Source organism: Chiloscyllium plagiosum, chromosome 33, assembly GCF_004010195.1.
Source record: "Chiloscyllium plagiosum isolate BGI_BamShark_2017 chromosome 33, ASM401019v2, whole genome shotgun sequence".
In the NCBI taxonomy this organism is placed as follows: Eukaryota; Metazoa; Chordata; class Chondrichthyes; order Orectolobiformes; family Hemiscylliidae; genus Chiloscyllium; species Chiloscyllium plagiosum.
Window position 1 is genome coordinate 36,731,746 of NC_057742.1, and position 24,066 is coordinate 36,755,811.

At 40.9% G+C, this 24,066-nt stretch overlaps 1 protein-coding gene across 5 annotated transcripts in view; it reads left to right on the forward strand.

Annotated features, from left to right (window-relative positions):
* tlk2 (tousled-like kinase 2) overlaps window positions 1–24,066 on the forward strand; it is a 206,659-nt gene that overhangs the window by 42,951 nt on the left and 139,642 nt on the right. For 3 of the 5 annotated variants that reach the window (XM_043675314.1, XM_043675315.1, XM_043675316.1), the window contains one exon: window positions 8,772–8,854. The exons of 1 other annotated variant lie outside the window; for it this stretch is intronic. In XM_043675314.1, coding sequence (XP_043531249.1) covers window positions 8,774–8,854 — 81 coding nt within the window. In that variant the 5' untranslated portion in view covers window positions 8,772–8,773. Of the gene's footprint in view, window positions 1–8,768; window positions 8,855–24,066 lie in introns of those variants that run through there. One more of the 5 variants, XM_043675313.1, reaches the window with a different exon arrangement.

Here is a 24,066-nt window from a genome sequence, read left to right on the forward strand (position 1 = left end):
CCTTCTCACCCTCACCTTTAACCTCCTTCCACCTATCGCATTTCCAACGCCCCTCCCCCAAGTCCCTCCTCCCTACCTTTTTTATCTTGGGCTGCTTGGCACACTTCCTCATTCCTGAAGAAGGGCTCATGCCTGAAACTTCGATTCTCCTGCTCCTTGGATGCTGCCTGACCTGCTGCGCTTTTCCAGCAACACATTTTCAGCTTAAAGCCAAAGTACACAATATTTAAAAACAGGTAAGGAATTGATTATTTCAAAGAGAATTGTGAATTTGTGGAATTCACTTAGCTCAGAGCAGTGGACACCTCAAAACACATGCAGATACAACAATTTCAGCAAGATCATGGAGCGATGATGGGCAAAACATTTTGAACAGTATTGTAACAGTGTTAATTAGGCAGTAACTATGAGATAGCACTTCCTCATTGCAAGTTGATGATCAATTTCTGCTTTACTTATAGCGTACTATTTAGGGATTAAAATTTTCAAAAATATTTGACTACCTGATCTCCAGCATCTGCAGTCCTCACTTTCTCCTACTTTGGCTTAAACCAATTTTAAAAAAAATCTTCCAAAGGGATTCATCCATACTGTCTACTTTGGCAACCCATTTTATATACCTCAATTAGATCTCCTCATCCTCCTAAACTCCTCCTGAGTTTAGGAGGATGAGGCCGACACTGTTCAACCATTCCTCATAAAACGAACCACTCATCTCTGGAATTTGAGTGAACCTTCTGTGAACTGCCATTTTCCTCAAGGAGAAGTAAATTTCTGTAAAGTGGACTGGTGTTTGGCATCCAAGTGGGCTATGATGTATAAGTGTTTTTAAATTAATGCTAAATGAATTGTATATGGTCATAGTTATCAGAATAAGTCAGTAGGCTATTTTCTCCCCTGGTGACGGGAAGATTTAAAAGGGGTAATCTTTTCATGCAGAGGGTGGTGTGTATGGAATGAGCTGCCAGAGGAAGTTCACTGCCCTCTTGGACTGGCCTACTTATCCATCTTTCTTCCTTCCTGTCCACTCTACTCTCCTCACTGACCTATCACTCTGCCACCTCCCAATTTTTATCTTTCAGCCCCCTTCTCCCTCCACCGTCCACCTTCCTGATGAAGGGCTTATGCCTGAAACATCGACTCTCCTTCTTGGATGCTGCCTGACCTGCTGTGCTTTTCCAGCTCCACACTTTTTTTGACTCCACGATTTACAGCATTTAAAAGGCATCTGGATGGAAATGAATAGAGGGGTTTGGGCCAAATGATGGCAAATGGGACTCTATTAATAATCTGTTCAGTATAGATGAGATGGACTAGAGGGTCTGTTTCCATGCTGTATAGCTGTATGACTCTGATGTAAAGTTAGAGGAACCTATGTGTAAGAGTTCTGTTTTGATTTCTTTTATTGGCTGTGATGGCACGTCTTCAAGGCTAATTAACAATGAACAATAAATGGTCATCTTGCCAGCAAACATCTTCCAAGAACAAATTAAGAAAAAGCAGTTCATAAAACCATTCCAATGTTTTTTGTTATATTCTTCTTGAATTTTTTTAAAACCAGTCAAATGCAAGCTATTATTGATAGATTTTTGAAATATTGATTTTATTCAGACTGTAAATATATAAACTTTATCAGCGGTTATTGAGTTAATACAATCAGTGGCAAACAATAATTGCTTTGTCTTGTTAGGGGCAAAGCCAATTGCAGCAGTTTCAATTTGTTATCAATCTTGCTTGGTGTATACAGTACAGGCCTTTCAGCTTTTTGTTGTCACCTTGGCTTGTGTTTGTTTACAGTGCAAATGTGATTTTTGAAACTAGGTCTTGGAAGCAGGAGGTATATTTTTCTAGAAGAATTGCTGCATATTTAGCTGTTGTTTCTCAGCTGAGGGCAGCAGCTGCATTCGTATTCCCATTCCAGGTCACTAGAGCACATTCTCCAGGAAGTCTGGATTCTGGTGAGTCACAGGTTAATGGTGGAACCTGGTGTCTGGAATTATTGCACAGCAGCTGAGGGAGAATGATCTTTTTCAAAACAAAAAGGGGAAAATTAAGGCATTAGAAATCTTGAAACATTGACATTTCAACCTAAATGAAAAGTTAATTTAAGTGGACAAAATGTACAATTGTTTTATTTTTATTCTCTGGTAAAGAGACTATAATAAAACCATCAGGCATTTGGATTCAGGGTTTGGATGCAGTCATGACAACAGAAGTAACAACATGTTCCACCATTGTATTGATGGCTAGGGCAGAAAAATAAGTGGATAATGAAATAAATAAAACGGTCATCTGTTTTTGACGTACCAAATTAAGGAGAGGAGAATGTCTAGAAGTACGTCAGGGACATGCAGAGTTATTATGGATCATTTGAAATCTTTGCCGTTTGCTGTTGCTGAAGATTATTTTGATTGCATTAGTGGATATCCTGTGGCATTGCTCATGTGTTGCCTAGAGCTCAAACGTGGTGAATAAATGCTTAACCTGACCTATTTTTTTTTAAAGAGTATTGCTCAGCTGACTCCTGTGGGAAACGTGGTCTAATTAGTTAAACCTAAGTAATTGAAGTTGCTTGTAAAATCTTGAAGTTAGTCAGAAGGGAATTGTAATGACTTGCAAATTTTAGATTCCAGGTTAATAACTAGCTTTTTCTTGTAAGATTGTTTTGCATCTGTAACTGCATAAGGAACACTCACCACAGACCCGATTGGATACGAAACTTTTGTCTCTAGTACTCCTTTCTTGCTCATCACATTTTGGTTTCCAAATTCAAACAAATTATTTTTATGAATGTGTCTGACCTAGTGTCCAAAATGTAGTTTTGCATTCTAATGTGAAGTTATAGATCTTCACTACTTTAAAGAAATTCCATCTAAATTTTGAATTGATTCAGTCGAGTGCCAGTTCAAGAAAATTAGCAATAGAAATCAGAACGAGGCCTCATAAGGGAACCATGAGAAATATTGTTACAGCTGGTAAAATGTGGAACACTCTGTTCTGTGGTGTGGTTGATGCAGAGAGCATTGACTTATTTAGTCAGCGGGTTAATGCATTGCTGATGGATATAAGAGCGGTGAAGTACAAGGTAATAAGAATGGAAGGTGGCTTGTGTGGTGTGGACTAAATCTAGACATAAACCAACTGGCTGGCAGACCTGTACAGTGTGCTGCGCTGTGTGTTCTGTGTTCAGTAGCACCATTTTTACTGTCTCCCACTTTGCCTATTAATCTATGTCTCAGTCTTCACTCTTACATTCAGCTCAGTGTCCTTTTGATATGAGGGACATGACTGGTTTAGTTATCTATCACCCAGATCTTGTACATCATCATCTTCAACCTAGTAGGCCCCTCTCTTGCCTTCCATAACCAATCCACTGCTAGAATCTTGCTAGAAAGTGCAGATAGCATTCTCTCCACTATTTTTGAGTCACGCCTATACCCAAAAACAGAAGTTTTCTATTGAGTTGTCTGCTTAAACCCAACATTTACGCAAGTTCCCTGCCCTGGTCTTGGACCCCAATTGATGTTCACCTTCATCTCTTTGCCCAACTCTCCACTCCATGAGTTGATCTTCATTATGAGAGCCATCTTTTACACTCATTTGCACTAAATTGCAGATCAGCCAGTTTCCTGTTTTGTGTTCTGCATGATAACTGGTATGGTAAATGTCTTTCTGCGTATGCACTATCCACTTCCAAACCAATGTCATAATTCCCTGCAACTTTTAAAACGGGGGTGAACAAAAAGACCTCTTGCCTCCAAACAACCATCCCATTTCCAACCTCTGTTTTCTTGACTTTTTAAATATATTTTACAGCAGAATTCACTTTAAATCTTTCCAATCTGTCCTTTGGCCATTACTTCTAATCAAAGTGGCTCTGATCAAAATTCCAAAGTGTTGTGCTGCTGACCATGGTTCATTTAATGCTTGTATGCTGTGTTTAGAATGGCTTGAATCTGTCCTCCTAAAGCTGCATTGCTGCTTGTCTCAGTTGACCCTTTCCTGATTTTTCTTCTTGCTTTGGACCCTGAACTTGTCTAAAAATGATTTGTCCTTCTAGTGTCCCTGAAAGAATCATTCTTTGGGATACAAACTGATTTTTTCCCCCTCTTACCATATTCTCCGTATATGGTAGCGTGATGTTTTATGTTTCCGGTACCAACTCAGAAAATGAGTTCAATTGCACCGTGAAAACATAAGGATTTGAATTAAAATCTGGAATTGAACAAAAAACAAGTTGATATTAGTCAGCAAGACTCCTGTCAGAATGTACTTAAAAAACCTATTGAAAAAAAATGCTGGAAATCACAGCATGTCAGGCAGCATCCATGGAGACCGAGCAATCTAATATTTTGAGTCCAGATATATAACCTAACTGGTTCGTTCATAGAACTTGCTGGAAAACGTCTGGCAGCATCTGTGAAAAGAAATCTGTTAAAGTTCCGGGTTGAGTGACCCTTCCTCAGAATCACTCGACCCGAAATGTTAACTGATTTCTCTTCACAGATGCTGCCAGACCACCTGAGGTTTTCCAGAAATTTCTATTTTTGTCTCTAATTTACAGCATCTGCAGTTCGTTTTAGTTTTTATTGGTTCATTATATCCTTTTTTTGAGTAGCAAACCTGTCATCTTTGCTCAGTCTGGTCATCAAGTGAGTCCAATTCTCCCATCAAATAATTTTGATTTCTGAAGTAGTCAAGTAAGCAATTCAAGTGCACCAAAACACTGTAGGAGTTCACAAAGAAGGCCCCACTACAACAGTATCAGGGCCTCTTGGTGTGGGCGGTGCATGTTGGCCATGTCAGTAAAGCCCACACCTTGTGAATGAATTACAAAAGCATTAGATCACCATCAAACTATCGCTTCCTTATCTATTACCTCAATCATCAGACTGTCCAAAATCACATCTTGGATAAACCTGTTTATTCTACCAATGTTTTGATCTGAGCTAATTTGGTGCTTTGTTGTTTCCATCACAAAAAGGCCAAAACTTACCCTAAAACTGATTCTACTACAATGTAAAAAGGGAAGGCATAGGTGTCAGCTTTTCAGCTCTTCTGGGCCAGCCCTGCCATTCTATAAGGTAATGACTAATCTGCCTCGAGCTTCTCCCCTTTCGTACCAGTCCTCCAAGCATTTCAATGAGCATACAGAGGGCTATCTTTACAATGGTCACATACTCGTAACTTAAAACAAATCTTTAGTTAAGAGGATAATGTTGGGTGGGCAGGTGCTTCCAGAATTCCTTAAGGTATGCACCCTCTCTTTCAATTCTGTACTCTGTCTTTTGTGTCTTCTCTTGTTCCACTTGCTATTTCTCATTAGCATTAATCATCATTTTGCGTCTCTTGGGTTGTTATACAGTCTCTTGTAAGCAATCTGAAAACATCAATGAATACACACTTGATTAACTTTCTCTTGGGTTTTCTTTCCTTCCTCCTTTGGTCAAACCTTGAAACCAATCTGGGTGAATGCAAGAGAGGTGGGGGAAGATAAGGTTTAAACCTTAATCCAGTGATGTTTTTCTAACCTGTGTTGGAACAGGAGCACATGGAAATGGAGATTTGGGTTCAGCCGCATTGAGAAACTGTAGTAACAGAAAAAGGTGAAGAATAGAATGATGTGATCTTGTAAAATTAACAATTTATGATCATCTTAACTCAAGTTACCAAAAAAATTAAATGCATACTGTATTGACAAATATCTCAACCATTTTCCAAGTTAGTTTCATATAAGCAAACTTCTGCATTTATAAAAATAATTATTTCAAACTTCTATCCAACCTTAATATAAAATGGTGTTTTGATTTTTAACCCTGTTCTTTTTGGTATATCTAGAAGTAGTGCCTATTATAGAGGAATTCAGTTGCAATCAATGATACTGCCTTTAAATGATGGAACATGGATTTGTTCCTCCCCTGTTGTCCCATTTGCCTCCAGTCGAAGCAAAACATTCAGACGCCGTGTAGTTTTACCTCCTTCATTTTATTCCAGGCCCTGGAGGGAGAGAGAATGATCGCCCATGTGCACAGAGACAGGAGTTCACGGTCTTGTCTGGAACAACAGTTTTTCAGTGAACTATATAGTCATTTCACAAGGAGGAGTATCCAGATAAGGCAACATAGATATTAATTGGGTGACCGTACAATCAGCGAGTGTCAATAGTAAGGATTAAACAGTCAGCTGTTAACGCAATGAATAACTGACTTCATATAACAAATACTTTTCACCTTGTTAACTGCCATTACACACTGAATGCTACCTCCTCTTGTTAAATGGCTCGATGTAATGAATACTTTTCCACCTTGTTAACCCATTACCCTTGCCACCAGCACTGCATTGTTAACTGTAAGTTATCTGATCTGAGTCATGCTCAGCTGAACCTCTTGTTTCACAAAATTCAGAACTTAACTCTTTCCCTGCTTGCCTATACCCTATAAACATTCTCACCCCCACATTCAAAATTTATTAAAATCAGGAACAGCTGACATTTGAGAAGAAGCTCCTCAATTATTGCTATTGAAACTTGTTGGTACATGCAAAATGACTGCAATCAATGCAAATTACAACAGATGTGGCCTTGGGTTTCTTTTGAGATTCAGGTGAAGCATTGATCTGGATCTGCCTCCCAGAAGAACTGAGATTTGATAGAGGCAGCAATGTCCCAGGGTGCTTCATGTAAAACCAAGTGTGTAGACCATTTGTGTGTAACCATAAGATGAATCTTAGCAGTGATTTTAGGGAATAAGTGTTCTGAAACACAGCATACAAATCTACAGTAACAATGTGTTTGTATACTGTAATGCTGTCAGATCTTTTTAGTCTATCTACCCTTTTAGGATAGGCATATCAGTTTAGCAATTAGTTTAAGATCTTTTTGGAAACACAGCACCTGATCAATGCAGTACGTTTGCAGTGGGGAGTCAGCTAGCTCAGTTAGATGGCAGGTTTAAGTTGCTGTTGGCATCAAACTTTGCTGGCTGAGAACTGTGAACTTTTTGTTTTGTTCTCTCTTCTCAACCTCTTCCCCCACCTGAGGCTTGGTGACCCTCTGGTTAAATCGCCACCAGTTGTTTGTCCAATAAGAGAGCAGCCCTATGGTGGTAACATAATCATGACTTTATTTTCGCATCTTGTAATATTACACTCAAAAGTATGAATCGCTATTCTGTGACTATTGTGTTTTGGGAGTTTGTGTGTCACTGGCAAGGCCAGCATTGATTGCTCACTCCTAAATGCCTTTGGTGGTACTGAGCAGCCACCTGAATACTCCCAGGTAAAAACAATGACTGCAGATGCTGGAAACCAGATTCTGGATCAGTGGTGCTGGAAGAGCACAGCAATTCAGGCAGCATCCGGGGATGCTGCCTGAATTGCTGTGCTCTTCCAGCACCACTGATCCAGAACCTGAATACTCCCGTCCATGTGACAGTGGAGGGAATTCCAAGGACTTGTACCAGGTCAAAGATGATGATGTTCAAGGATTTTGGCCCCAGTAGTGATGAAGGAACAGAAATATGTTTAGGTTCAGGGTTGTTTCCTGGTTTAAATGTTGACTTTATTCAAACTCTGAGGCATTTGTGCTAAATCTTTGTTCTAGTAGCTAATACTACTTTAAAACATTGTTAGCCCTTGTAATTTAATCCAGCTTGAAACAGGACTTCCGCCCTTTTAATAGAAACCTTGATTTATAGTTGAGGTGCAATCAGTACCAATATTTTCATTATTTTTAAATCTGTGGAAAGATAATTGAGGTGTTTGGCAAAAAAAATCAGAGGGAAACAATTTTATGCACTTAAGTAGTTTGAATTTAGAATGAGTGGCCTGATTGATGTTGAATCAGACGCAATATTCCCCTTCAGGAGGATAAATACTTGAAGGGGAGAAAATGCTGGGAAGTGGAAGGAACTGGATTTTTTTTTGTACTTTAAGAAGCTAGCACATGCTCCATGAATGAATGGTCTCCTCCCTTTTGTACGCTGGTTTCTTCCTCCTAAGTTGTCTATGCTGTTGTAGTAGTCTGATCTATCAGCTTCCAGCTCAATGATTGGTGCAGAGGATTATATCAGATTTATGGTAATTTATGCTTCTGTTCTGGCTTGTGCCAGCTAATTATTAAACATCCTGTCTATGCCTGAGCTGCTCGATTTCCTGGAATCAAGAACCAAAGCAAAAACAACCAAATGTTTATTGCTAAATCTGTTTTAGACTGTAGGTGTTGCTGTAGTTCTGGTTGGATAATGTGGGAGCCCATTGGTAGGCTGGTACTGTTTGGGTGACAGTTAAGTCGGTTTGCCCATTTTAGTCCGACAGTATCACTGCTGTTGACCTGGTGATTCAAGACTATGAAGTGTTTCATCTCTCTTGTCCCCTTTGCAGAATAAAACCTTAATGCCAATGAAATTGCACATGGGTTAGTCAGTGTTATGTGGCTCTTGGGTGAAGAGATCCAATTGAAGAAATGAGTTCAGCCATGATTTGTTTTCCAATTTATCCATGAGTTTTTGTTTTTAATCCTGTTTTTTTTTTTAAAATACTGTTCAAAGCGGAGTAGGAAAGCTCAAAACTTTGGAAGTAAGGAAGTGATCAGTTGGAAAATGGAGTTTCTGAAGAACTAGGGATATGTAAGTGAGAGATATTGATGCCTCAGAGCTGAAGTGAAGAGTGCTACAGGGGTGACAAGTTTATATGGGCATATATATATGGGCATATATATATGGGCATATATATATGGGAATATATATAATGTGCCTGAATTTTTTTTTCAGCAGAAATGATGGAAGAATTGCACAGTCTGGATCCACGGCGACAGGAGCTGCTGGAAGCAAGATTCACTGGAATGGGCGTCACCAAGGTGAGTTTTGTTTTTGGAGGATGAGGTGGTAAAATACTATTTGACTTCCAATACAAACCCAAACTCTAATGGGAAAATCATAAAATCTCTACAGTACAGAAAGAGGCCATTTAGCTCATAAAGTCTGCACTAAACCTTCGAAGAGCAGCCCACCCAGAACCAGTCCTCCTGCTCCATCCCTGCATTTTCCATGGCTAATCCACATAGCCTGTGCATCGCTAGACATTATGGAACAATCACCTAACTTGTACTTTTTTTTTTGGGCTGTGAGAGGAAACCCACGCAGACACTGAGAATGTACAGGTCCATACAGACCTGTATGGACCTGTACATTCAAAGACCGGAATTGCATCTGGGTACCTGGCGCTGTAAGGCAGCAGGGCTATCAACTAGCAAATAGAATATAAAGAAAATTAGTCTCTTAATTCCTGAACTGCTGCCTTGTGCTGTTAGGTTACACAATTGTGGCTTAACATTCTTTTATTGTGTTGCCAGGGTTGAAGCGTTTGAGCTATAGGGAGAGGCTGAATAGGCTGGGACTATTTTCCCTAAAGTGTTGGTGGCTGAGGGGTGAACTTGTAGAAGTTTACAAAATTTGAGAGGGGCATAGATAGGGTGAATAGCCAAGGCTTTTTCCCCAGGGTAGGGGAGTCCAAAACTGGAGGGTGTAGGTTTAAGGTGAGAGGGGAAAGATATAAAAGGGACCTCAGGGCAACATTTTTTTTCAGAGGGTAGTGCGTGTATGGAATGAGCTGCCAGAGAAAGTAGCTGAGGCTGGTACACTACCCTCTTGAACTGTCCTACCTGTCCATCTTCTTCCTTGCCACCTTTTTCACAATTGCCTCCCACCTGCATCCACCTATCACCTCCCCCAACTTCACCCCCACCCCCCATTTATCTCTTAGCCCCCTTCCCCCTCTTCATTCTTGATGAAGGGTTTATGCCTGGAACGTTGACTCTCCTGCTCCTCAGGTGCTGCCTGACCTGCTGTGCTTTTCCAGCACCACATGTTTCGACTTCACGATTACAACATTTAAAAGGCATTCGGATAGGTATGTGAATTGGAAGGTTGTGGCCCAAACACTGGCAAGTGGGACTGGATTAATTTAGGATATGTAGTCGGCATGGGCAAGTTAGACTGCAGGGTCTGTTTTCATGCTGAACAGCTCTATGCCTCTAAAATGTCTACATTTTATGATGCTCTCAATCAGATGATGCACAGTAAGCAATAGTTCTTCTACAAAATTCCAGAGCACTGGTTTGTCTTGTGAGTCAACATTGAGTATTTTATCCATTTCAATCTGGGGAGCTTCCAGATTTGATCCCTTGAACGCTGCTGAGTTAACTGAGTTCAAGGGGAGGCATGGGTGGCCGTGGCTGACGAGGGAAGTTAAGAAACATGTAAAGTCAAAAGAGAAAGAGTATAACATAGCAAAGATAAGTGGGAAAATTGAGGACTGGGAAGCTTTTAAAGAACAACAGAGGATTACTAAGAAGGAAATACGCAGAGAAAAAAATAAGGTACGGAGGTAAACTAGCCAAAAATAAAGGAGGATAGTAAAAGCTTTTTTAGGTATTTGAAAGGCAAAAAAATGGTTAAGACTAAAATTGGGCCCTTGAAGACAGAAACAGGGGAATATATTACAAGGAACAAAGAAATGGCAGAAGAATTGAATTGGTACTTCAGACTGGTGTTCACTGGGGAAGACACAAGCAATCTCCCTGAGGTAACAGTGGCTGAAGGACCTGAACTAAAGGGAATTTATATTTGCCAGGAATTGGTGTTGGAGAGTCTGTTGGCTCCGAAGGCTAAGTCCCAGGGCACTGAAGGAGGTAGCTTTAGAAATCGTGGATGCGTTGGTGGTTATTTTCCAGAGTTTGATAGATTTGGGATCAGTTCTTGTGGATTGGAGGGTGGCTAATGTTCCACTTTTTAAGCAAGGTGGGAGAGAGAAAGCAGGAAATTTATAGACCAGTTAGTCTGACCTCAGTGGTGGGAAAGATGCTGGAGTCTATTATAAAGGATGAAATTACAACACATTCGGATAGCAGTAACCGGATAGGTCAGAGTCAGCATGGATTTATGAAGGGGAAATCATGCTTGACTAATCTTCTGGAATTTTTTGAGGAAGTAACTCTGAAGATGGACGAGGGAGATCCAGTAGATATAGTGTACCTGGACTTTCAGAAAGCTTTGGATAAAGTCCCACTTAGGAGGTTAGTGAGCAAAATTAGGGTGCATGCTATTGGGGGCAAAGTACTAACTTGGATTGAAAGTTGGTTGGCTGACAGGAAACAAAGAGTAGTGATAAATGGCTCCATTTTGGAATGGCAGGCAGTGACCAGTGGGGTACCGCAGGGATCAGTGCTGGGACCGCAACTTTTTCCAATATATATTAATGGTATAGAAGATGGTATTAGTAATAATGTTAGCAAATCTGCTGATAATACTAAGCTGGGTGGCAGGGTGAAATGTGAGGAGGATGTTAGGAGATTACAGGGTGACCTGGACAGGTTAGGTGAGTGGTCAGATGCATGGCAGATGCAGTTTAATGTGGATAAATGTATGGTTATCCACTTTGGTGGCAAGAACAGGAAGGCAGATTACAACCTAAATGGAGTCCAGTTAGGTAAAGGGGCAGTACAAAGATCTGGGTGTTCTTGTACACCAGTCAATGAAGGTAAGCATGCAGGTACATCAGGTAGTGAAGAAGGCTAATAGCATGCTGGCCTTCATAATAGGAGGGATTGAGTAGAGAAGCAAAGAGGTTCTTCTGCAGCTGTACAGGGCCCTGGTGAGACCACACCTGGAGTATTGTGTGCAGTTCTGGTCTCCAAATTTGAGGAAAGACATTCTGGCTATTGAGGGAGTGCAGCGTAGGTTCATGAGGTCAATTCCTGGAATGGCGGGACTACCTTACGCTGAAAGACTGGAACGACTGGGCTTGTATACCCTTGAGTTTAGAAGACTGAGAGGGGATCTGATTGAGACATATAAGATTATTAAAGGATTGGACACTCTCTGGAGGCAGGAAACTTGTTTCCGCTGATGGGGGAGTGTCGAACCAGCGGACACATTTTAAAAATACGGGGTAGACCATTTAGGACAGAGATGAGGAGAAACTTCTTCACCCAGAGAGTGGTGGCTGTGTGGAATGCTCTGCCCCAGAGGGCAGTGGAGGCCCAGTCTCTGGATTCATGTAAGAAAGAGTTGGATAGAGCTCTGAAGGATAGTGGAATCAAGGGTTATGAAGATAAGGCAGGAACAGGATACTGATTTAAGGATGATCAGCCATGATCATATTGAATGGTGGTGCAGGCTCAAAGGGCAGAATGGCCTACTCCTGCCCCTATTGTCTATTGACCTGTTCCTATTGGCCTTCGTGCCTCTGAATTAACATTCTGGGAAGATCAGCCAAGTTTATGTTCACGCTTGCCTTCTCGTAATCCCTGCTACAGGATTTGAGAAGAGATAATTGGAATTAACAATCAACAGCAGCTAAAGAAGGGAATAATGTGCATTTATACAGTGAATTTCATAACTTCAAGGCATCTCAAAATTAAATACCCCCGGTCTGGCATACAGTCACTGTAATATAAGGAAATGTGGCAGCTAATTTGGCAATGAAACAAACAGGAGACATGATTAAAGTATTATCTACTCATGTTGATTGAAAAATAATTATTTTCAAGAATCTTGTGCAAATTTTGCTCTTTGAAGTAGAGCCATGTGTTCTTTTTATGCTCACCTTGAGAGCGCTATTGGGACCTCACGTGCTTGTTGCTGCTACTAAACTATGTAGCCACTTTATAATGTAATGAGTCATCCTGAAATATTTCAGCTGTAATAAAACAAAATTTAGTAATGACCTACATGAGGTAGAGGTCAGATGACCAGAGGGTAGTCAAAGATATAGGTTGGTGGTCAGTAAATAGAAACATCTTGAAGGAGGAAAGTGAGGTGTGGAGGTGCAGGGTGAGAATGTGAGAGTTTGGCCCTTGGCAGCTGAAGATAGTCTCCAGTGACCAAATAATTATAATTGGGATTGCACAAGAAGGCAGACTTAAATATCTTCCAGTTGTGGGCCTGGAGGAGACAATGGGGTTGGGGAGGCAAAACCATGGAGTGATTTGAAGATTAAAGTTTAAATATCCAGGTCTTGCTTGTTAGCTAGCTGATGTAGATTTAGTGAGCACAGGGTGATCGAGCATGTGACTCGAGACATAGCCAGCAAAGTTTTGGGTCACCTCCAGTTTACTGTGGTGGCATGTATTGGAATAGTCAAGTCTAGAAGTGACGAAAGCACAAATGAGGGTTTCAGTGCAGATGAGTTAAGATGGGGATGAAGTCGTGACATTTTAGAGATGAAAGTCAGTAGTCTTGGTGATGGCGTGAAAATGAGGTCTTTTCTCCTCTGGGAAGGAATGACCTGAAGATTACCAACAGAATAATATTTGGCTGTTGCCAGGCAGAAGGATGGAGTCAATAGCTAGAGCATGGAGCTTGCAGTGGGAACTCTGAACAAAATAAGAAGGTTTCGACCTTTCCAATAGTTGGAAATTTCAGATCATCTGGTATTGGTTGTCGGATCAGCAATCTAATCATGTAGCAACAGTGGAGGCATAAACAATGTTGATGGTGACTGAGAGCTATGTGCTGCCAATATACCTGTGAAGACTAGTGTTGTATTTTTTGAATTTTGTCACCTGAGGGGCAACATGTAGATGAGAAAGAGGATGTGACTGGGTATAAGTCTCTGGATGATGCCAGAGTACATGATGCAGGAACAGAAAGAGAAGTCATTCAAATTAACAGCTCATCTAAAAGATGGTATCGTTTTGTGCAGCATGAAAGGTGTACGATGCTGTTAGTATTGGCTTGGATTTTGTGCTCAAGTCTCTGAGGTGGAGCTTGAACTATAATGATTCAGCAGCAAGTGGGTTACCACTGAGCCAAGGTACAGCAAATTGCCACAGAAACATTGCAGATTTGTGGATTATGTGGCACACCAAACAGAGATTTGCACATGAGTTAGATATGGTCTACTAATGAAAAGGAGGCCAAACCATCTTTAAATATGCCTTCAAAATCTTTAAATATGCCTCTATCAACTCCTCTCATTGTCTTCATTGCACCAAGGAAAAACATCTCTGCATGTCTTAACTCGGGCCCTCCAGCCGCAGGAAGAATTCTGGTGAATCTCTGCGTCTTCTCTCATAAATCATATCCTTCCTATAATATAGTAATCAGAACGGCACAGTGCACCAGTTGTGGCCAGACCAGTGTTTTGTACAGGTTCCAGTATAAACCTCCTTGTTCTTGCCTAATATGCTTCTGAGCTTCAGTACCTTCTCGGGTACTATCATACATAGGGTAATCCTTTCAGCTGGATAGCCCTGCTTAAGTGTATTACTTCTGTCTCTTTTCTGGGTTGAATTCCATTTTAGGACTGCTGTATTCACTTGACCAGTCCATTGATATGATTACAGTTATCCTCACTATTTACATCTTATCAACTCTTTCATGTTGTTCACAAACTTCTTGACCATACCTCCTATATTTCAAATCTAAATCATTTAAGGTACACCTCAAACAGCAAGGGCCCAACATCGTGGCCTGTAGAACCTCCATGGAAACAGATCTCCGGTTGCACAAGCATCCCTCTACCGTCACCCTCTGTTTTTTCTGTCTCTGCTGATAAAGCACTTGCTTTCTTGACTAGTCTGCCTTGTGGGACCTTATCAAAAGCCTTGCTAAAGTTCATTGTAGACCAAATCAAGTTGGTTGCCCACATCAACATGGCGGGTTGCAGTCTCCAAATTTGACTAAATTGTCAAATATAACTTTCCCTTAGCAAATTCATGCTGACTAACTCTGATTAATCTCTGCTGTTCCAAGAGCAGATATATTCTGTCACTCCACATTCTTTTTAATAACTGCCTCCACTGAGGTTAGATTTGGCAGGCCTGTAATTTCCTGCTCTATCCCCATGTCTATATTTTAATAATGGTACAATGGTACCACTCCTCTGGCATCTTACTATGATAACAAAAAGGCAGATAAAGCATAAGGAGAAAAGTGTTTGGGGAGAAAATTAGAGTGTCATGATGGTTGAACCAATCACCAATGGCCAGATTTCATTGCAGATTTGATTATTAATTCTGATTTTTGTATAATGCATTACAGATATCAGTACTACAATAGTGTCATGGTGAAAACTGGCTTTTAAAATGTTTCTGCTTTGACTGTTGTTGAGCCCTTAGATGGGTGTACTCTCTTCAGAATTCATGAAAAGTGTTTGCAAATGTCTGTGTTTTTTTAAACTGTCTGAAAGTGATGTGAATTCTGGATTATGAACACTTTTTTTTTCCCCAATCAGGTTTGCTGCTCTATTGTGACCCACCTGAACATTGGTCACTCAATTCTAGCTGTTTCAAGTTTCCCACTACATTGCTCAAGTGTAAAAATAAGCCAGACCATAGTCCAGGTTCACCCCTGCTCTTTGCTTTCAAAATTCAAGGACAAAATGTTAGATCAAGGGGAAGATCTTGTTTGTAACATAGTTATGAATATGCTATGTAGTGGAATCTTTTATAGCTACAGTAAGTTAAGAACAGAGTAGGCCATTCGACCCCTTGAACCTGTCCCAAAGACATGGCTGATCTGTGGCCTAACTCTTAATATTTGCCTTTAGCCCATATCTCTTTGCCTTTTGCTTAACCAAAAAAAATCTCTGATTTTAAAGTTTACTAATCCAGCACCTGCCATTTGTGGAAGAGTTCCAAATTTTTGCCACCCTTGTGGGTGTAAGAGTGTTTGCTAACACTTTTCCTGATAGGTCTGGCCCCGAGATGTAAAATCTTCATTCAGTGGAAATGCTTTATCTACTCTAATTTTTCCTGTTACTATCTTGATTTCATTCAGACCATCGCTTTTCCTTCAAATCTCTAGAGAAAATAGGCCTAATTTGTAGTCTTCTCAAAACTTAACACCTAAGTCCAGGTATCATTCTTGTAAACCTACACTGTACTCCCTGCAAGGCTCAAACTCTGCTCATCAGATACTAATAGAAATTGTTGAGTTGCACTGATCAACTTTCTTGTTTCCCTTCCCAGAAGTACCTTTTTTGAGTCAAATGTATGTTCATTCTTTGTCACTCATTCTTTTAAACTCCAATCTTAGCTTGGTGGGAAGGTCCCAAGTTGAAGAGTCTAAAACTATGGAGTACTGTTCAAGGATAAACTTTCTGATTCAGTATGTGGATGCACCTACTAGAGAAGGTGCAAAACTTTACCTGCTCTTGGGAAATAAGGCAGGGCAGGTGATTGGGGTGCATTTTGGGACCAGTGACCATCATTCTATTAGATTTAAAATAGTGATGGAAAAAGATAGACTAGATCTAAAAGTTGCAGTTCTAAATTGGAGGAAGGCCAATTTTGACAGAATTAGGCAAGAACTTTTAAAAGTTGATTTGGGGTCAGATGTTTGCAGGTAAAAGGATGGCTAGAAAAAAAGGAAGCCTTCAAAAATGAGAGAACGAGTCCAGAGACAGTATATCATAGAATCCCTACGATCTGGAAACAGGGCATTTTGACCCAACAGGTCCACACTGACCCTCCGAAGAGTAACCCACCCAGACCCATTCCCCTCCCCTATTACTTGACATTTCTCCTGATTTAATGCACCAAACCTACTCATCCCTGAACACTGTGGGCAATTTAGCATGGCCAATTCACCTAACTAGCACATCTTTGGACAGTGGGAGGAAACTGGAACACTGAGCAAACTCCCGCAGACATAGAGAATGTGCAATCTCCAAACACAGTCGCCTGAGACTGGAATCGAACCTGGATCCTTGGTGCTGAAAGGTCAACAGTATGCTCCTGTTGGGTGAAAGGCAAGGCTGGTAGGTTTAGGGAATGGTGGATGACTAGAGAAATTGAGATTTTGGTTAATAAAAAGAAGTTAAATAGCGAAAGTTGAGTGAATCCTTAGAGGAGAAAGGTAGTAGGAATATATTAAGAAGGAAATCAGGATGGCAAATAGGGTTAAGGCGAATCCAAAGGGATTCGACAAACCCTTTAAAGACAAAAGGGTAACTAGGGAGAAAATAGGACCCCTCCGAGATCAGCAAGACAGCCTATGTGTGGAACTGCAGGAGATGGGGGTGATACTAAATGAGTATTTTGCATCAGTGATTATTGTGGAGATATAGAATGTCGGGAAATAGATGTTGACATCTTGAAAAATGTCCATATTACAGAGGAGGTGCTAGATGTCTTATCCACCTTTGTGTTTTAAGTCCCCAGGACCTGATCAGGTGTACCCGAGAAATCTGGGAAGCTAGGGAAGTGATTTATGGGCCCCTTACTGAGATATTTGGATCGTCGATAGTCGCAGGTGAGGTGCCAGAAGACTGGAGGTTGGTTAACATAGTACCACTATTTAAGAAAGATAGTAAGGAAAAGCCAAGGAACTGTAGCCCACTGAGCCTGACATCAGTGGTGGGCAAGTTGTTGGAGGGAATCCCAAGGGACAGGATTTACATGTATTTGGCGAGGACTGGTTAGGGATAGTCAACATGGCTTCATGTGTGAAATAATGTTTCTTGAACTCAATCGAGTTTGGTTTGAAGAGGTAACAAAGGGGATTGAGCATAGAATGGTGGACGTGATCTATTCAGTAAGGCTTTTGACAAGGTTCCTTTATGGTAGACTGGTCAGCAAACTTAGATCTCGTGGAATACAGGAAGATATTGTACTTGCCTCCTAACTCCCTAAATTCTGCTTGTAGGACCTCATCCTGTTTTTATTACCTAATATCGTTGGGCCTTGTATGCACCGCAACAGCTGGCTGTTCACCTTCCCCCTTCAGAATGTCCTGCAGTCAATCTGAGACACCCCTTGATCTGTGCAACTGGGAGGCAACGTACCATTTGGGAGTCTCGTTTTCGGCCCAGAATCGCCTATCTACTCTCCTTACAATTAAATCCCCTATGATTGTAGCCCTTAGCAGAGCCAGCCACAGTGCCATGAACCTGGCCACTGCTGCCTCCCTTTTGTTGAGCAATCACCCTTAACAGTATCCAAAGCAGTATACCTGTTTTGGAAGGAGATAACCTCGGAACACTTGCACTGCCTTCCTGCTGTTTTCCTGTCTTTTGGTCACCCATTCTCTTTCTCCCTCAGTAATCCTGATCTGTGATGTGACCAATTCGTAAACATGCTATCTGCGACCTCCTCAGCGTCGCTGATGCTCCAAAGTGAGAATCATCCACAGCTTCAGAGTTGTCATGTGGTCTAACGAGCTGCAGCTGGACACACTTCCTGCGTGTGGAGGAGTCAGGGACATCAGCCATGTCCCTGAGCTCCCATATTGAGCAAGAGGAGCATTACATGGGTCTGAGATCTCCTGTCATTTTTAATCTTTAAGCTTAACTTAGTCCAACTATAATGTCAAATAGATAAATGAAATTTAAATTTTTTTAAGTCACATTACTTACCAGCCCACGATTAAAGAAAAAAGTAAGGTTTTCGTATCAACACACCAGAGATTTTTTTTTTGGTTAGAGGGGGGCAGGTGGAAGACACTACATGCATAGTGTGTCTGGTTTAGCCACTGCCCAAATATATCGCTCATTCACCATCCCAAAGCTAAATTTGACTGTTCCCAGTCAGCTACTTGCTCTCACGACTCTGGTGGTTGCTGAAAAATGGATGCCATTGGTTCCACGTGTACTAAATGGGAAATTTACCTTCCTGGTAGCCCTGGCAGAGAAGTTTCACGTGGGAAAATTTTTCATCTCAAAAGTTGATATTCTTAAATTTATTAATTCCTAAAATATGGGCATTGCTGACTAAGCCATAATGTCTTGCCCACTCTTGTGCTGTAGTTACACCAGAGTGCTGTTAGGAAGGAAGCCCCAAGATTTTGATCAGGAATAGTGGAGGAACAGCAATGTAGTTCCAAGTTTTTAAATGATGTGACCGGATGACATTCCTGTCAATGTCGAAGGAGAGAATGATTGGGATCGCTAGTTTGCCCTTGCTGTGGGTTTTTGCCCCTCTATCATGCCTACCTTTCAGCCACAAATGAATGTCAGGCAATTTTGACTATAAAACATATTAGCACATTGCTAATATTGTCTTTTAATCTGCATCCAGTTATTGTAGGCAGGCACAGGGTGATGGTGGGGGCGGTCACTGAATGATCTTCAGGAATAAGACGTTCTAACCAGATAAAATACAGCAACGAGTTTAGCTGTGGATGTTTTTGAAATGGACACTTATTTCATAAAATTTCATTCCCAATAAGAAGCACATCCCACAGGCCTTCACCATATTGGCTCGGGATGAACTGTGCCATCTCCACCACCAGCTTTGGTCATGTACATTCCTGGATGAATAGTCCTTTTTTTTATATAGGAAGACCAGTTAACTGCAAAGAACAGAAATAAACATTTCTAGTCAGCTGGTAGACCGGTACCACTTTCTTTTCTCCTGAATTTTTTTTTTCCGCAGCGGAAGTGTTTTTTAAGAACACAAATGCAAGTCTTAAAACCATTGAACAATTTTGATAGCTTTTGTAAAGAGTCTGATGGACTGTGTATAGGGATTTCAAGCCCAGACATAACCAAGCAATTTTGCAAAATGGTTTATCCCTAGAGCATAAAACATTACAGCACGGTACAGACCCTTCGCCCCTCGATGGTGCCACAGGTTGGCGCAACAGTCTGAAGTCTATCTCTCCTACGGTATTCCATTAACATCCATATGTTTATCCAATGACAATTTACATGCACTTAAAGTTGGCGAGTCTAGTACTGTTGCAGGCAATGCGTTCCACATCCCTGCTACTGAGTAAAGAAACTACCTCTGACATCTATCCTATATATACGTCCCCTCATTCTAGCCATCGCCATCCGAGGAGAAAGGGTGACAGTGAGAGCCTATCTAACCCTCTAATTATCTTCTGTCTTAATTAAGTCCCCTCTTAACCTCCCTAATGAAAACAGCCTCAAGTTCCTCAGTCTTTCCTCATAAGACCTTCCCTCCATACCAGGCAACGTCCTAGTAAATATTCTCTGAACTCTTTCCAAAGCTTTCACATCCTTCCTCTAATGTGGTGACCAGACCTGTACACAATACTCCAAATGTGGCCGCACCAGAGTTTTGTACATTGTAAATGAGGAAATATAAAATAGATAAATCCTGAAGAGCTGACTTCTGTGAGCACCCCCACTAATAAAGTAAATGTTACAGTTGTTGGATTGAAGTATTCTCTTTATTCAATTCACAAATGCACTCTGGCTCAAGTCCTTGTCTGTCATGTGGGAAAGTTGCATCCAAATAGAATCTAGTGCCCCTCACAGGAGTTGGACAGTGAGGTGTCAAGGGTTACCATTTGTAAGATGAAATTGCAGATTAGGTTTTAATAACAGAAATCCGACATCTCAATGTAGGTACATGCTACAAATTTAAATATACCTGTGTAAGTGACTAAAATGTAGAATCAAACATGGGCACCACACCAGGTTTATTTTTGAAACTGAGCAGAGTGACATTCATGTTCTAACTTTAATGATCTTGTATAATATGGAATGTGATCATCTTTTTGAATTAACATAATCAAATTAAACAGATGGGAAGAAAGTAAATATAAGCAAACTCTTCACGGTTTCCTCCTTCAAAGAGCTGGCACAGTGTTGGCCAAAGCTGCAATACATTCCAGGTTATCAGCTGATGCAATGTTGCCGAGACTATAGATATTGTAACACAATTCGCAAAACTGCAAAGTTCACTTCTTCATTCCAAGTTACTTTCCAAGTTGGATGTACTGATCGAATGAAGTCATCTTATTTTGCATCTTGTACAGTTAAGGGTTGACGAAAGAGTATCGGTCTTTATGCAGTGTCTGTAATGGTGCTTTCAAGCTTCGAGACAGTATGCTTAAATAGACTAGCAGGTACACTTGCTGTTCAGATGATCCAAAGCCCTCATGGTTTTCATGAGCACTCAGATATTCCATGTGATAACAGCATGGGAATAATATACTTATGGTGATATTAAGTTTTGCTAGCAAACCTTATTGGAAATCTGGATTAGACCGAAGAATGCATTGGGTTAGTTTCTTGAAAACTGGACTTTCAAGGCAGTGATGACATTGGGGCAACATAGCCAGAACTGCAGCTACACTTCGCATTGCAGTAAAAACATACTTGACCTCAATAGAGAGAAATCTTGGCTGGTGTGTTGAGGGACATTGAATGCCACAATTATGCAAAGAATATGCTGCCAGTCAATAACATCAGTTTTTAGAAAACACTCGCATTTATAACTACTTGTCCCAGAAAAATCTAATTAAAGTGTTAATTCTGTTCAAGTTTCAGCTACTTATTGTTTTCTCAATGCTAACCTAGATTGATCAAAGAATTATTGTGATAACTAAGGAAAGAGATGTTAGTTTTGTACGTTCGGGTTTACGCCAGTTCAATGCCAGAGCCAGCTAAGGCTTGTGTCATATGGATTTCACATCAGTTCAGTGGCCATGCTTTCGATGAAGATACTTGGGTGAGAATCCTCTACCTTAATGGAAAGATGCCTTCGTTACGTTCATGTAACGCTGATGGGAATGAGTGCCAACGTAATTACAGACAGTTCTCTGGTTTTAGCCCTGTAAAAAACTAAAGTTTGCCTCAAACTTGTGAGATAAGGCTAATTAGACAGCTGACTCTCAATTTCTATGCTAGTAATCGAGATGATATTGAAACCTGATGAGCCAAGGTTGCTCTTTGTGTTATCAAAATGGCTTGAAGTAGAAGCCATTCCGCAGTAAACTGGGGCTCTGGATACTGTGTAATATGCCCCAATTGTACCACAAACTTGTCTATGCATCTGATGACAAAAGAGAAACTGCAGCGCACAAGCAACTTGTGTTAATGGTTACAAATCATTGTTCTATTCCCACTGGAAGTCTCCCTTGCTGGCTAGGGAGGAGTTGCGCCATCTTCAATTTACTTCTTTATAATTCAGCTCTACTCTTGCCATGAAGTCATGTGTTTATCAGGAGCTGCGGCGGAGAAATAAAGATTATTTTTGCTTATTTAACCATTAGTAGCATTATGAGGCCCACTGTGTGCATGCATTTCAGATTGGAGACAGTAGTAAGTGCAAAATGCCAATGTCAACTGCAATAGTGTAATAACAATTGAAAGCAATAAAGTTGTAAGTTTCATGAATTTCAACCAGCTAATAGACCCAACCAATTTAGCTCATTCAGAACCCTTTCTAATCTGATCATTTCAAATAAGCATTTTCATGGAAATCTGCACTTCATATAGCCTAATTTGAAATGTGTATAAGATTTAGGCAACAATTTTTGCTACACAGGAATTTTAATAAAATTAGTGTCAACGTCAAAAATGAGTAAGTTATCAAAATCTTGTTTCTTAACAAGTATTACCTTCCCTCAAATATCCTTTGTAAATGTTTTCTAATCAGCCCATTCAGAGATGTTCTTACTTACCTTTGGAGCAAATGAGTCCTGAACTCAAGCCTCCTTACATTCATAAGAATCCTCTCAAATTGTCTTGTTTAATTATCTAGTTAAGATGACAGTTTGTGGGCATGGTTACTTCTAGGTGCATGGGTTGTGTAGCCAGGTGAAAAAGGAACAGGGGCCGGGCTTCACGTTCAGATCCTTGCAACCAGTCTTCTCTCAATACGAACAAATTCTCTACAGCATCCTCCAACATAGTTAGCCAGAAAAAAATGGAAAAATCAAAGAAATAGCCAAAGGATGGAAATAGAACCAGGCATATAGAAATTGAGAGAATGAGAGCCCAAACCTCCACCACACCAAAGTTTGCCATTCAATGATAAATGGGATTGGGAGACCAAAACCAACAGATCAGATCTACGCTCTGTAGTTCTGCCATGTCCAGACATGGATGGTTGTGGGCATTTAAACTACTAATGGAGGATGAGACTCCGCAAATGTTCCCATCTTCAGTGATGATGGAATCTAGCACATTAGGGAAAAGATAAGGCTGAAGCATTTAGTGATGATCCTTGTTTCCAGAGGCAGCATCATTATGCGATATCAGCCATTGTCTTACTTACATTGTTGCCCCTAGCTTGGAAGGAGATGGGAGTTATCTTTGTGTTCTCTCAAACTAGGTACGTGCTTTAACAGTCAGAAAATTGCACGTGGATTGAATGGTTGGCCAAAATTGGGATGAGTGGGCCAGGATTTGCAGGAGAGTTCCCTTTTCAGGTCATGACTGAAAGAACTCTGCAGGCACTGGTATCCCATCACCAAATCACCCTTTATTTATGAGTGAAGCCCTTGACACTGGTCCAGCTCCCTCCGAGTCAGCTGTCAAGTATGTCAGAGTGTCTTGACACTCTTGTTTATATCTATCGGCCAGGGCTCCCCGATTGGACTAGATTAACAGACCCATTCTATGAGGTCCACCTGGCTGACCTTGTTCTGACAGCCTTTCTGGCTTTTCTGAGGAGCAGGACATGTTTTGCTCCTGCACTGTTTGCGAGTTCGCGGCTTTCATGCCCATGTGCATTTACAGGACCATTGCTAGTACCCAAAAGTTACAAGTCACGGGTCTTGACATTGTATTGACTAAACCCTTTAGCCATGCAAGGCCATTACCGTAGTGTCTACGCCAAACTTCATCCCCTTTAGTTAAAATGTCTGTCTCATTTGGCGGAGTCTTGTGTCCAGCACTGGCATTCCTGATGCAATTTCATCCTCCCCTCCAGGTCCCAGAAGATCAGATTTAATCTAATGCGGAGTCTTCTGCTCATTAGCAGCTCTGCCTCTCCTTGTACTTGCACAAGGGGTTGTCCTATAATCAAATAGGAATTGGGACAGTTTGGTATCTAGCAAAGCTATAGACTCTCTTCAAGGCTGCCTTCAGTGTTTGGACACTCCTTCTGCCGAACCATTGGGTGATAAATGATATGGAGCTGTCCTTGTATGTTAAATCCCATTCGATATATAATAAATAGTCAAATTCCCTGTCTGTCATCTGTGACTGATGTTTTTGGGAGTCTGTGTACTACAATAGATGTGCAGTTTTTCTATCGTAGTTCCCATGTTTGACGTATGATGCCTATGCATGTCAAACAACTTTGGGCGTCTACAATGACTAAAAAAATTGAACCCAGTGGGCTATCCTGGCACACCTTTCGGC